We start from the raw sequence: 14,808 nt of genomic DNA, 5'->3' as shown, positions 1-14,808 counted from the left end.
AACTGACCTGGATCTAAACTCAGACCTGGTTCCTGGTGTTGAAGCCACCAGTCAGCTGATCGGAGTCGGACCAGAGCTGCAGAAACAGGTTCTGATCATTAACTCATCTCTGTCCTTAATGTGTGATTGTCTCTAAATTAATGTATTTGACAGGTCGTCTCATGATGCACATTTATAATTGAGAACTGCATGTTTCTGACTATTGATGTTTTGATATTGATCAGGACCTGATCGATCACTCCTCTGATCAGAGTCTCTGTGATAACACAATAAAGTGAGTGACCAGGCAGGGACACTGATGAAGTTGTTTTTTTGTAGCATCTTTATGTTTTTACTAATCTGCAGTGTTTTGGACCCTCGGGCCACCGTCTCTTTCTCTTTCCTTTCCTTTCCTTTCCACTGCATCTCAATAAACTAGAATATCATGAAAAAGTCAATTTCCAGTGGCCAAAAAGCCCCAAACAAGTAGCCTTGAGTGCATAATAGATGGATTTACTTTTATTTATTTTTATCTGCTGGTGTTTTCTATATTTGTCTTACTGTCCTTTTATGGTCTTATTTGTCTTTTATTGATTGTGTCTGATTGATTGTAAGCCTTAGAATTTCGCTGTACAATTGTACAGTGACAATAAAGTCTTCTAAGTTCTAGGTTAAAATGCTTTTTATTTTTCAATTGGTCTCTTGTCATATTTAAATTTGTTGAGATATTGAATTTTAGCTCTTCAATAAATGTGAAGCAATAATCATTACAATTAAAAAGAAATTAAATAAATAAAGACATGAAATGTTTCATTCTGTGTGCAATGGATCTATATAATGTTTTAGTTTCACTTTTAGAATTGAATTACTAACATGAATAACTTTTCCATGATATAGCCTATTGATTTATTGAGATGCACGTGTAGGAAATCAATAATCTCACTAACTTTATTCATCTTTCATCTTTCAGGTCCAGTTCAGTTAAACCTAGTCTGGTCCGGTCCAGTTCATCACAGTCCGGTTCGGTCCGGTCTGGTCCGGTTCGGCCATGCAGTTCCTGACCGAGGAGATCCAGAGTTTCTCGCGCACGCGCCTGCGGAAGCAGTGCACTCGCGTGACGTCACTGAGCGGCCGCCGCATCATCGAGACGTGGAAAGGTACCACGATCACGGTGGTGGAAGACCCCGCCCCCCCGGAGGAGAAGACTCTGGGATACGTCCCGGACACTTCCTGGGACGTGCAGGTGGGCACCGTGAAGCCGCACCTGCTGCTGGGTGAGTGACGTCACACCGGATGACAAACAGGAAGTAAAACAGGTGCTGGTAGGCTACCTGTAGAGTATTATTATTGGAATCGTTTCACATATCGTATTGATTGGAAAAAAACATGGATGCTTCCTAACAAGTTTTTAATCACAGATAAGGTTAAGGAGGTTTCTTACAAAATCATACACAAATATTATCCAGCTAATCAAAAATATAAAAAGGACATTAAAGCAGAAGTAAGCGGAATGTTTGTGTTAATGTAAGTCTTAAATAGTTATATCTTCCGACAGCAATCACTTATATAGAGTGTGAAGTGGCCTTCTTCCCGTCCCAGTGATAGGAGAAGGTCACGGCGGCTGGTCTTGCAGGTGTTCGGACGCGTGCATGTGCGATCAATCAAAAAGTGCCCAAGACAAGGTTCCAATAGTAAAAACAACATTTATTAACAACACAATACCTCTTGCGTGTAGTGGCAGGCATGAAACAACACGATGACACGGTCAAAAACTGTGTGCCTTCGGACCAGCAACACCTGGCACTGATTGTCTGGGTTTAAATCACCCCCGCGACCCGGAAGCGTGTGATGTCACTTCCGATGTCAACGGAGGTTATCACAATAAAATAGAAAACAAAATAAAGCTAAAATGGCTCTTACAGAGTGTTTGGTCTGAACCACGGGTCTGTCAGTCACTCTGCTCTGCTCTGAGCCGAGGAGAAATCTTTCCTTGTATCCTACAACCTTTATCCAATGAGGAGAGAGAACGGCATAAAGGGGCGGTCCTCTCTGTGTGTGCAGCCAAGGGATGCGCGTGAATGTGGTGACGTAGGGACGAGGATGAGGACTGCTAACTGACTCTTTGCTCTTACACCAAAAAACTATGGGCAGACCTTGATTAGCAAATGTATTATTGACTCTCTCACTAGATTTTATTTTACTTTGGGAAAATGTTGTTTTTGGTTTCCATAATTACCCTAAGAAAGTGTTACTTTTTAATAAATCTGTTTTTATTTCTTGCAAAATTTCATATTCATAAGTGAATTTTCTAAGAAAACCCCTTGCTTTTATGTTTTTCAAAAAGAAATTGAACTTTACTTTAAGCTAATCACCAAATCAGCAAATGAAAAGGCTTTTAAAACCATATACTACCTTTGTAATACAGTATGTATAACCTTGTTGTATAATGAACATTAAGTTCTCCTTGTATACAGTACTGTTCCCTGTATACTATTTGTATTCAACTCCTTTTAAATAAAGCTGTTGAGAAGAAATATATTTAAAAAAAGGTACCTGTAGAGTATGATGTCACCAGGTAAACTAGCCATTTTAACATTTAAAAGCCAGACTGGATGTGTGTTGCAGATATCTGTAATTCAGTTTTGCCTTGTTGAAAAGAATATTTCAGATATCCACAACTATGTTCTTCCTGGGACAAATGACGTCACTTTAACCATTCATGTGTTTGGGGTTTGTCATTACAGATATCTACAATTCAGTTGCAGATATCCGCTATGTGAATTACAGATATCTGTAACTGAATTACAACTAGTAGTAATTCAGTTTGAGGTATCTACAATTTGATTCTGACTAGTCATAATTCCAGTTCAAGATATCTTTAATTCACCTCAATTAAGGATATCTACATGTCCCTTTTCAGATATCTTCAATTAAGTTTTGACAAGGTGAAATGACGTTGTAGATATCTCAAACTGGAGTTACTACTAGTCGTAATTCAGTTACAGATATCTGTAATTCACATAGCGGATATCTGCAACTGAATTGTAGATATCTGTAATGACAAACCCCAAACACATGAATGGCAAAAGTGATGTCATTTGTCCCATAGGAAGAATGTATCTGAAATGACAATTGTGGATAGGAAGAATGTTGCGGATATCTGAAATGTTTTTTTTGACTAAATCCGCTATGCTGGAGGGTCGCCACCACACCGGTCACATGACGTGTGGTGACGTCACGGGTCCACCTGTAAAACCCCGACCCATGATCTTAACCAACCATCTACTTAACCAACTGATACTAAATGAGCACACTCAGGTTCAGGTGCTGTGTGATTAAAGGTTAACAACCGCTGATTTATTGATTAGCTGAGCGAAGTGGCTCCTTGAGTCTGACCTGGAACTTTATTAATGATACTTAATCATTAATGACATCTTGAATTTACTGAATAGGATTTAAATAATATAACAAAAACATTATGTCATTAACATTTGACTCTGTGAGTGTATAAAGGTGACGCAGCTTTAATTGTGTAGCACATTTAACATGAGGGAAACTCAAGTGTTTTACAGAGGAACAAAATCCATTCATTCATTAATTTATTCAACCTTTACTTTAGTAGTAGCAGAGACCTGAACAAAGGATAAATAAAAATGTCTTAGACACAAGAAACCACAGCAAAACAACATGAAAATCAAGAAGTGTTGAGAAATCAAACAACAAAAAGCCACAAAAACATTGAATTAAAAACCTTAACAATAATTAAAGTATTAAAAAGGCTGTAGGGATCAGGTAAAACAGGATCATCAGGAAGTAAAGTGTGATGTCAGCCAATTACCTATTAAATATTTTATCATCAGGATAAAAATAAATAAAGTTTATTCTTCGTCAGCTGTTTCATGTCGCAGCTTCATAACAAGAAACATCTGGATCTTAACCTTTATAAAACATTAAAACAGTTTTTTATACTGTAGATTTCGTCACATGTGGCAGAAATTGAAGCTTGCTTTGCCACGGTAACGTAGTGGTTTATAATTCATGGCTTCTGATTGGTCACAGCTAATTACTAAATTACAGCTAAACACATGTGATGTGGTGGTGTGTATATGTGTGTGCGCTCACCTGCTCAGGTGGAGCCTGATGACACTGTGACCCGACAGTGAGGTCGTCGGCTCATTGCTCCCAAAACATCAAAGACAAACACTTAAAGGGATAGTTCAACATTTTGGCAAATTGTCCCATTGCCATAATAGTTTTAGCAGTAGGTTCGTTACCTTTAATTGTCGGTGCAAGCTATTTTTAGAACGGCGGAGCAGAGCCGTGAGCTGCTCAGAGCTACGCTACGGAGGCTGATGGGATTTCTTGGTTTCCCTCATCAAACTCATCAAATACACAATCTATCAACTCCACAACGCTCTGGTGGACAAGTTGTGACCTGCACATTCACCACGCTATGAGATAATAACACAACGTTACCACACAGAGTTGTTTTAGAGGGAAATGCAGAGACTGCTTGATGAAAAACTGTCCCTGAAGGCAACGTGCATCAGTGGTTTTGCATGAATTTCCCTCTAAAACAACTCTGTGTGGTAACGTTGTGTTATTATCTCATAGCGTGGTGAATGTGCAGGTCACAACTTGTCCACCAGAGCGTTGTGGAGTTGTTGGATTGTGTATTTGATGAGTTTGATGAGGGAAACCAAGAAATCCCATGAGCCTCCGTAGCGTAGCTCTGAGCAGCTCGCGGCTCTGCCCCGCCGTTCTAAAAATAGCTTGCACCGACAATTAAAGGTAACGAACCTACTGCTATGACTATAGGGATTATGGCAATGGGCCAATTTGCCAACGTGTTGAACTATCCCTTTAACTAATTAACTTAATGACTAATTATTCACCTGTGTGTGTGTGTGTAGGTTCTCAAGATGCTGCGCACGACTTTGGGACGCTGAGAAAACACAAGGTGAGTCTGAACTGATCTCTGTTGGGTGCAACTGTGACTAGAGTCTGTTTATTATGGAGATACAGACTCTTCTTCCTCCTCCTCCTCCTCCTCCTCAGGTGTCTCACATCCTGAACGTGGCCTTCGGCGTGGAGAACGTGTTTCCCGACCTGTTCATCTATAAGACCGTCAGTATCCTGGATCTCCCCGACGCCGATCTGCTGCTTCACATCCAGGACTGTTGTGACTTCATCCAGCAGGCTCGCAGCGAGGTAACACACACTCACTCACACTGTCACTGTCACTGTGTCATCAATTTATTATCAATTTATCAATGAACCATCGTCATCTTTTACACTATGGGCCCTAGTTTCTTAGACCGAGCGAAGTCTAACCTCAGGGCAGCTTCGCCACGCCAACGGGGCGTGGACCAGGTCCATTTCGCAAGATTGGTGGGCCGCGCAGTCAGACTTAGACCAGCGCAAGCCCTCCCCTCGTCCCTCCCACCGGCGCAAACGGCGAAGAGGGAGGAGAGAGGGCGGGAGGGAGACAGGAGGAGGAGATAAAGGCGTGGAGTGGGTTTGACACAGCCGAGTCAGATCTTCACCAATCAAATGAGCTCCTCTCCTCACCTTTAACTGCGCCACGGGTGATGCGCGCTGCAAGTTTGTCATTTTATACTTGGACATGGACGGAGGAGACAGCGACGCCAGAGGCCGAACCTCTCCCCGGAGGAAACAGCTGTGCGGTCCGGAGGTCCGAGCTCAGAGTGACCAATGAGTTTACTAATAATAATACAAATATCCTTAATCAGGTTTTATCTGATACACTGAGAACCCCTGCCCAATGTAAGAAACAACAACTAATAAACTAATAAAGAAACTCACATTTATTCAAACGCTGTGTAAGCAAGATGAGAGGTGTAGGCTACACTAATCACAACATAAACAAACACCATGCGTAACGGATGAAATCAGCGTAAAGGACGCTCTCTCTCTCTCTCTCTCTGTCCGTCTCTTTTTTTCTCTTTTTTTTCTGTGAAAGAGATGCTGAGTATACTGTAGTAGGCTATATACTGACTATCTGATACCGAGGCTGTGGTGGTGGACTAAGAGAGATGAAGATTTGTGTTTTGTTTTTCATTACGGCTGCCTGATGCGGTCGCTCGCGCTAATTAATTAATAAATAAATAAATAAATAAAGCGATCATCACAAGGGCAGAGTGGTATCTCAACACGGCAGCGACATGCAGTCATCCACCCTCAGTCCTGCTTGGGACATCCACAGCTGCTTTTCAGTGCCAGTTCGTCCCTGCTGTGTTAATTCAGGTGGAGTTTCCTTTACGCACCGACAGCCTTTGATCTCTGCTTTGATCTGACGTCAGATGTGACGGGACAATCTATATAGATATAAATTCACTGTTGATTCAATTAGTTGCATTAAATAGTGGTTATTGTGGATATTTATTGCATTGAAATGTGTCTGGAACTGTGGAGATCTGCCTGTGAGGTCTTGGTGACGTGTGTGCACTGCAGGTCAGTCAGCCAAACTTCCACTGCACCTGCTGCGCTCCGCCCTGCGCTGAGACTAGACCTGGTTGGAGGTGGCGAGCTTTCAGCGCAACCTCGACGAGACATTTTCGCACAAAACTTCCACTGCACCAAGCTGAATCTGTGACGCCTCCCCCTGCTGCGCGGCCACGCCTATCTCAGCGCAGCGCGATCTGCCAATCTTCCAATCTGACTTTGCGCTAGGCTGCGCTGGTCGAAACTTGCATTAGACCGGCTGCACTACCTTGCGCCACCTGCGCTGCGCCAGCAAACTAGGGCCCTATAACTCAATCAGTGGGTCTTAAATCGTAAGTATAAATAAAAAAAAGAGAAAAAAAGAAAAACACATAGTATTAAAAAGTGTGAGTGTGTGATGAAAAATATTCACATAAGGTATAATCAATAGAGATAATTCATAATTTGTGATAACAGGTAAAAAAGGATCAGATGTAAAAGTAAACGAAGCCTAAAGAAAACAAAACTGAAATTGAAAAATATGAGATAAAACTTGACATTAAAAAGTCATAATTATGAGATAGAAAGTCAAATTAATTTTATTGAAATGTATTCAGTGGCATTTCCCAAACGTGGCTTGTTGCTCCCGGTGATGGCAGACATCACCAGCTGGTGCATTGTGGGATTTATACTTGGCCAAATACCGCTCTACTGCAGTCGGGAGCGTACTGTACCTATGTTCCCTTGATCCTTTCCCGTTTTGCCTAAAAAGGGTCCTATGTTCCCCGGTCGCAATACATACTGGGGAACATAGGACCCTTTTTCTGAAAAAGAGTGTTCCCCGCTGTTGCTGGTCGATGGACTCTCTACTTATGTGGACTCTATCTATCTATGTCTAGCCTCTACCTGGTCTTTTTACTAAACTTAAAGCAGAAGTAAGCAGAATATTTGTGTTAATATAAATCTTAAATAGTTATATCTTCTGACAGCAATCGCTTCTATAGAGTGTTTGGTCTGAAACACGGGTCTGTCAGTCACTCTGCTCTGCTCTGAGCCAAGGAGAAAACTTTCCTTGTATCCTACAACCTTTATCCAATGAGGAGAGAGAACGGCATAAAGGGGCGGTCCTCTCTGTGTGTGCAGCCAAGGGATGCGCGTCAATGTGGTGACGTAGGGAAGAGAGCGGGGACTGCTAACTCCATCGGCTGACAGGAAGTTAGACAAAACCACCGGATCGCTTACTTCTGCTTTAACCAACTCCTTTCTTCATTGCCTAAACCCAACCAATGGGACAATTACACTTCTCACTCAGAGCCACAACTCAACTTCTCACTCAAAAATAGGCTAAAAATCTGCAAAGTCACAACTCCACTTCCAGGTATGGGACCAAAAATGTCATGTTCCCCAGGTCCTTTTGGGGAAAAGCGGGGAACATAGGACCCAGGGAACACGGGAATGACCCCGTTTTAATCTAAGTGGATAAAGTGGAAATCAAGCGCGCTGCACTTTTGGTCATTGGAGAAACGGGACACACTTAGACTAAGCCCATGATTAACGCACACGTCAAGTGTCTAAGTGTGATCGAGTGTGCAAATTGGGACAGGCCCAATAAAACGAGGGACCGGTCTGGAGCCTTGAGTTGTTCCTCTTCTTGACTTTAGAAGTTGTGCAGACAGCTTCCTGTTAGTGAGTTTGACTATAAGCTGAGTTTGTTTGGTTTATTAGAACGTCAATATCGTTATAATATTAATAATAATGTTATTATCACATGGACTGTTCTGTTAGCTTAGCATTAGCCTTTAGCCTGGTAACTCACTTTATCGTTCAGAAACACTTCCTGTTGTGTTGGGAGTTTTTTTTTGTCAAATTGATGAAGTTGTTTTCCAAATTTGAAGCATGTCTGTATTTGGCAGTGACTTGACCCCTCAGGGCCACCGTAGAAAACAGTCAAAGGTGAAATAATAACTTCTGATCTCTCTCAAACATCTTATTTCAAACTTAATAAAAAACTTAATTAATAAACATTAAGTTTATATACAAAAAACATACAAAAACTATAAAACAACAGTCACTGACGTTGCTTTTTTTTGTCTCCATCATTAAATCACTGAACTAATTAAATAAAAAGGCGACAGACGCTTCTGTAGCTCAGGTGAAGCAAAACGACTGGATCAGGCTGAACAACCAGAAACAATCCCATAATGCTCTGGGATTATGGGCAGAGTGAGGCAGATCCCAGGGTCTTAAAACCTCCTCTTCCTCCTCCTCCTCTTCCTCGTCATCCTCTTCCTCTGCTCTGAATAATAGATGTGTAGTTTTGTTCATGTTTTATTAAACTGCACACAGATCAGATCTCAGTGTCATACAAGCTTTTAGCAGCGAAGCCTGCGACTCACCTTAACATGATACCACACACACACACACACACACACACACACACACACACACACACACACACACACACACACACGGCGAGTGGCGAGTCATTAAGCAGTCATTAGGGGTGTATGATTACAGAAAGTGTGTGTGTTCATTATGATATGGTTCTATGTGGAAATTCCAGACCTGATAATCAAACTGATGCTTTTACTTTGAAAAGCCAGCTCAGATTACCCAGCAGGCCATCTGGCTGGAGGCAATAATGACTGATCAGTTATTGATGCTGTCATGACAACACAGCAGCATCATGTGACCCAGATACTGGAGTTTTGAGGGACGACGTTTTCTCACATTTTCAGAAATTTGAAATCCAGAGCGTTCAGGAAAGACGTTCACACCAGTTTATCATCACTGGATCTGCTTGTTCAGAAAGAAAAACATAAAAACAGGATCGAAACATGACTTGAAACTTTAGATAAAGCCCCACAGAAGTGTTTTAAAATAATAAAGTCTATGTTGTGTTGAAATAATGTAAAAAAAAATCCAGTTCAGATCTGAAAACTGATCAAATACAATACAATACAATACAATAAAACTTTATTGTCCACCAGCATGGAAAATTGCATTCGGCTCACCGTAAGAAAAACACATATTTCATTAAAAACACAGTTAAATACTCTGAAAAAGAAAAAAAGAAAACAGAACACAATTAAACATAAAATAAATAAATAAAGAATGAAAAAAAGTTGAGAGCAGATGAATCTTCTTGATCTTTTTGAACTTTATCTTCATTTTTTCTCTTATTTTTTGCCTGAAAGTTTAATGTAATTGTTCAAAATGTCAGGTTTGGTTTCACCTGAATGTTTCTACTGTATAAATATTCTCAGTGCTTCATCAGCTGTAGTGTAAAGATGTACGCTAATATTTTTGGGTATTGTGGAAAAGTGAAGAAATTCTGGCACAAAACTAAAAGCACATTAAGCACAAATTTCCAGTTGAATTTTATCTTCAAATGATGAGCTATGTGTGTCTATACATTTGAATTTTCTTTTTTTGTCTCTTCGGCTGCAAATTTCATGTCTGATTTTACCTGAATGTTCAGAAGATTTCTCACATTTCTCTTTTACATAATTCTCATGTCAATAGCAACAAGGTTTTTGTTTCCCGGGGTCACATGAGAAGCTTGTTGTGTTTGTGTTTGTGTAGTTGTGGATGCAGTGAGTGAACGCACGCAGCACTGACACCTGGGACTCGCAGCTTGTGGGTGAGAAGGAAAACAGAAGCTGTAATGGAGACGTAATGAGAATCCAGACACACCAACAAACTAACAAAACAAGCCGCCTATTAACTAAACAGCACGTCAGTGGAGGAACTCACCGGTTGTGATGTTGTTGTTGAGAGTCTATGGTCTGTTGTTGGTCTGTGGAGCCCCCTGGTGTTCACACAGCATCACTGCAGCTTTATATTGGGATAAAAATGGGATACTAATCATGTTGCTGGATGTGCTACTAACAAACTTTTCCTCATTGTGTGTTCTTGAACGCCTCATGGAGCTCTATTGCCTCCGAGTGACCAACAAGAAAAAACAACAATCGTGCAGCTTCTTTAAAGGGATAGTTCAACATTTTGGCAAATTGGGCCAATGCCATAATCCCTATAGTTTTAGCAGTAGGTTTGTTACCTTTAATTGTCGGTGTAAGCTATTTTTAGAGCGGTGGAGCAGAGCCGTGAGCTGCTCAGAGCTACGCTACGGAGGCTCATGGGATTTCTTGGTTTCCCTCATCAAACTCATCAAATACACAATCCAACAACTCCACAACGCTCTGGTGGACCAGTTGTGACCTGCACATTCACCACGCTATGAGATAATAACACAACGTTACCAGACAGAGTTGTTTTAGAGGTAAATACAGAGACTGCTTGATGAAAAACTGTCCCTGAAGGCAACGTGCATCAGTGGTTTTGCATGAATTTCCCTCTAAAACAACTCTGTCTGGTAACGTTGTGTTATTATCTCATAGCGTGGTGAATGTGCAGGTCACAACTTGTCCACCAGAGCGTTGTGGAGTTGTTGGATCGTGTATTTGATGAGTTTGATGAGGGAAACCAAGAAATCCCATGAGCCTCCGTAGCGTAGCTCTGAGCAGCTCGCGGCTCTGCTCCGCCGTTCTAAAAATAGCTTGCACCGACAAATAAAGGTAACAAACCTACTGCTATGACTATAGGGATTATGGCAATGGGCCAATTTGCCAAAATGTTGAACTATCCCTTTAATAATGTTATCTATGTGTTATTGTCTCTATCAGAAAGGTGTGGTGCTGGTCCACTGTAACGCCGGCGTGTCCCGGGCGCCGGCTGTGGTCATGGGCTACCTGATGTCATGTGACGGCCAGTCCTTCGACGACGCCCTCTCATTGGTCAAATCAGCTCGGCCCGCCTCCTCCCCGAACCCGGGCTTCCTGGACCAGCTCAGGAGCTACAAAACACCGACGATGAACGGATCCAAACACTGAATATTCATACTGATCAATACTACACTATTAATTAGACAGTTTAAAAATAAAGGAGGTAGATTTAAATGAAAACTAGAACACGTATTGCAATGTACAAATTGTGTGTGTTTTCTGTGTTTGGACTGAGAAGGAAGATCTGTTTTGGTTTGTTTATCTATTATGTGAGAATGTGAGGTTGACATAAAACATTACTTAAATAGTTGATGCCACAAGTTGAAAATAAAAGGATAGACTTTTATCTAAATAAAAAAGTCTTAGTCGTATCAACCTGTGCAGATAGTTTTGACTTTGAATTTTAGACTTTAGAGTTACAATATTGACTCTAAATGGTTATGGTCTTGTTTGTTTGTTTTTAATGATGGTGTCTTAGTTGTGTTTTGGTGCTGTCGTTCTCATAGTCATCTCTGTGTTTTGTTACATTAGATTAATATTTAAAGCAGAAGTGAGTGATCCGGTCGTTTTCGCTAATGCTGCGTTCCAGGCAGGCTTTTGAAATCGTAAATTACAGCTTCAAGTCACAACTTACGACTTTGTAGGGTTCCAGGCAACCCACTCGTGTTTCTCCGACCTGTTTTACCGGTGAAAGTCACTATAACGGCCACTCGTAACTTCCGACCGGTGAACTCGTACCAGATCGAACTGGTACCACTTCACGGTCGGAAAAATACGAGTTTCCTTGAACGCACCATAACAGTCCTCGTCGCTACGTCACCACATTCACGGCGTTCCTTGGCTGCACACACAGCCCTGCATGCCGTTCTCTCTCCTCATTGGATAAAAACTGTAGGATACGATAAATGTTTTCTCTTCGGCTCAGAGCAGAGCAGAGGGACTGAGAGACCCGTGTTTCAGTCCAAACACTCTATGTAAGTGATTGCTGTCGGAAGATAGAACTATTTAAGACTTATATTAACACAAATATATCACTCACTTCTGCTTTAAGAAATGAGATTTATCCTCTGAATTTTGACCCATCCTCATTGTTTTGAAACGGTGGGTTGCCACAAACTCCAGAATGTTATTTCTAAACATAAAAATCAATAAAAACTTGTGATTGCTGCAAATTTCACTGGTATTGCTAAACGTTAAGCTTTTAAAAGGCAATTCTCTTAATTATAGGCCTACACATTTCTCTGTTGAAATTAGTTAGCTATGTCTTTGAACCTTGTTGTTGTCTTGTGTAGGCCTATACCTTGTCACATAATCAAATTATTGCAGTTATTTTTTTTCTTTGCCTGAGATGGAAAAAGTTAAAATGTAACATCACATTCAGTTTATTGGCGTCTTGATACTAGCCTACTGTCTGGACAGATGGCGCCATGATTGAGGTATACATTTTCCAGTAGCCTAAAAAAGAAAAGAAAAACATCAGAAATCTCATCTCATATTTTAAAAAGAGATATGCCCTAATTAAAATAAAGGCTTTTTAAAGAAATTCCTTGGCTCGGTCGGAGTGCTGAAGTAGGGGAGAGTGGGGTAAGTTGTCTCGTGGGTAAGTTGTCACATTCATTATATCTCAGCCACTAGGGGGCGCTGCCACAAAACGTTGGCACTGACATTTTTAGACTTGCACTCTGACATGACCCACATGCTTCATTTTGGCAGGAAACACTCAAGGTTCAAGTAAGAGAACTTTTTGTGTTTTTATTGTTTTAATGAAATTTAATGAAAATACATCTGATACAGGATATAAATCCTCTACTTCGGACTCAAAATAATGACAACATACAAAAAATAAACACAAATATACCATTAGAAACTTCAATAACCCATACATAATATCACTTAAATACATATAATAGAATAATCCAAAAATAATCTCCCACATTACCTCAAAGAAACAAAACCGCAACAAAACAGACAAAAAAACAAACAAATAAAAAACCAAGGCTACAATTTCATAACATCACTGTTCGCCTCACACACTTGCCATTTTGAGTCTGTTCCCCATCACACACTAACAGATTTCTGCGCCAGCTCGCCATGCCAACTGTCCCCAACTAGTGCCGACTGGTGTAGACTAGACCTGACTGTGAATCGTGGGTAAAATTGGGCAAAAAAAATTGCATAGTGTGTCCCCAGCTTAACCCAGACTGTAACATTTGACTCCTTGTGTTTGAGACTAAACCATGCATTTTCTGTTTGTGTTGCAGAGTTAACAGTTGCCAACATGCCATTTAATAGCAGACACATGTAACTAGTTAGTATCACATTTTGAACACTTTTGAAAATGTAAAAAAATCTTACAACCAGCCCTGGTTTCCCCTACCACCTGTCACTGTGTGTTGTAAAATCCAGGTGGAGATGGCACCAGCAGAAATACAATAATTAAAGAACCGTACCGTATATGCACAAAGCAAAAATAAACTGTATGCAAATGTTCACAATTTCATGATATTCAGATAGACAGATATACGGTAACTATTTTTGTTCAGGAACTAAGTGATTAGTCAGTTTATTTTACACTCCTTTATACCATGGTCTGGGTGAATCCTCGATTCTGATTGGCTGCTGGGTGTCCATTAAAAAGTGATAATGGACACCCATAAAGATGTTCCGGTAAAATAGCCTGATTACGTTCTAAATATTACTGCGCTGGCTCAAACGCTTGTTAGTAACCACGGCAACGGACACTCGGACCATAACAACTTTTTTTCAGCGCATCACGGCACTGGAGTCTGTAAACACACCAGCGGTAAGAAGTGCACTGGCCCTCTGAAAAACTTTGTGTCACGTAACATTTGAGCCGTCACCTCCATAGATATATAAACGTAGATGCCGCGTTCTATATCTGGCGATACGTCAGCGGGGCCGCCATATTGTGCAGGACACAGAACGTCTAAAGCCTGTGAATATTCTCATTTGTCCAGGTCCAAGAGGCTTCATCAGTCTGATGCGTACATGAACTGATGAAGCCTCTTGGATGAGAGGTGAAACGTCTTCCTAGACAAAATAACCAAGTCCAGTTGCGTTTGATTTAAATTTATTTGGGAATATCTACAGGTCTACAGCTCTAGGTCACTGAATTGTTAGACTACACTACAGTTTGGTCATTTCAATTTGCGTGTCTGTGTGTTTTCCTTTTTTATTTTTTATATAATATTAATTTATATGCGGATCAAGAGTGAGCGAGTGAGCAAGCGCGAGAGAAACAGCAGATGCGCACCAGATGCAGGTTAGATGTTGATTTTGTATAGGGACTTTGTTGCACCCAAACATTAAGCATATCACCGTGGTGCGTCTTGAAATCCCTCTTTGTCCAAAGCGGGAGATGACAGAAAGAGTCAGAGAACTACTTAATTGAAGCTACATTGTTGCGAGTTGGCTCCGGCGTACAGGAAGCTCTGTGCCGTGCACACTGTTTCAGCTGCTTCTAGGATAATGTAGTTAACGTCCCCAGCGTAAATGACGCCTGTGAATAGATTTAATCAAAATCTGGGGTTGCAACCATGGTTACAGCGTTTAGAACGTCAGTCCTTTAGAACTTATGCCC

General features: G+C 40.9%; 1 protein-coding gene across 1 annotated transcript; it reads left to right on the top strand.

The window, feature by feature from the left end:
* Positions 1-1,027: 1,027 nt before the first annotated feature.
* On the top strand, positions 1,028-11,315 carry LOC311004879 (dual specificity protein phosphatase 19-like; the record flags this gene model as incomplete). The annotated part of the gene is made up of 4 exons (XM_083997070.1): positions 1,028-1,253; positions 4,893-4,939; positions 5,038-5,190; positions 11,109-11,315. The coding sequence occupies 4 exons, from the start codon at positions 1,028-1,030 to the stop codon at positions 11,313-11,315; spliced, it is 633 nt and encodes a 210-aa protein (XP_083853196.1).
* Between the last annotated feature and the right edge of the window lie 3,493 nt (positions 11,316-14,808).

The sequence above is a fragment of the Trachurus trachurus genome (genome assembly GCF_905171665.1).
Source record: "Trachurus trachurus genome assembly, chromosome: 21".
NCBI lineage: Eukaryota > Metazoa > Chordata > Actinopteri > Carangiformes > Carangidae > Trachurus > Trachurus trachurus.
This window is presented reverse-complemented; position numbering and strand designations above follow the sequence as displayed.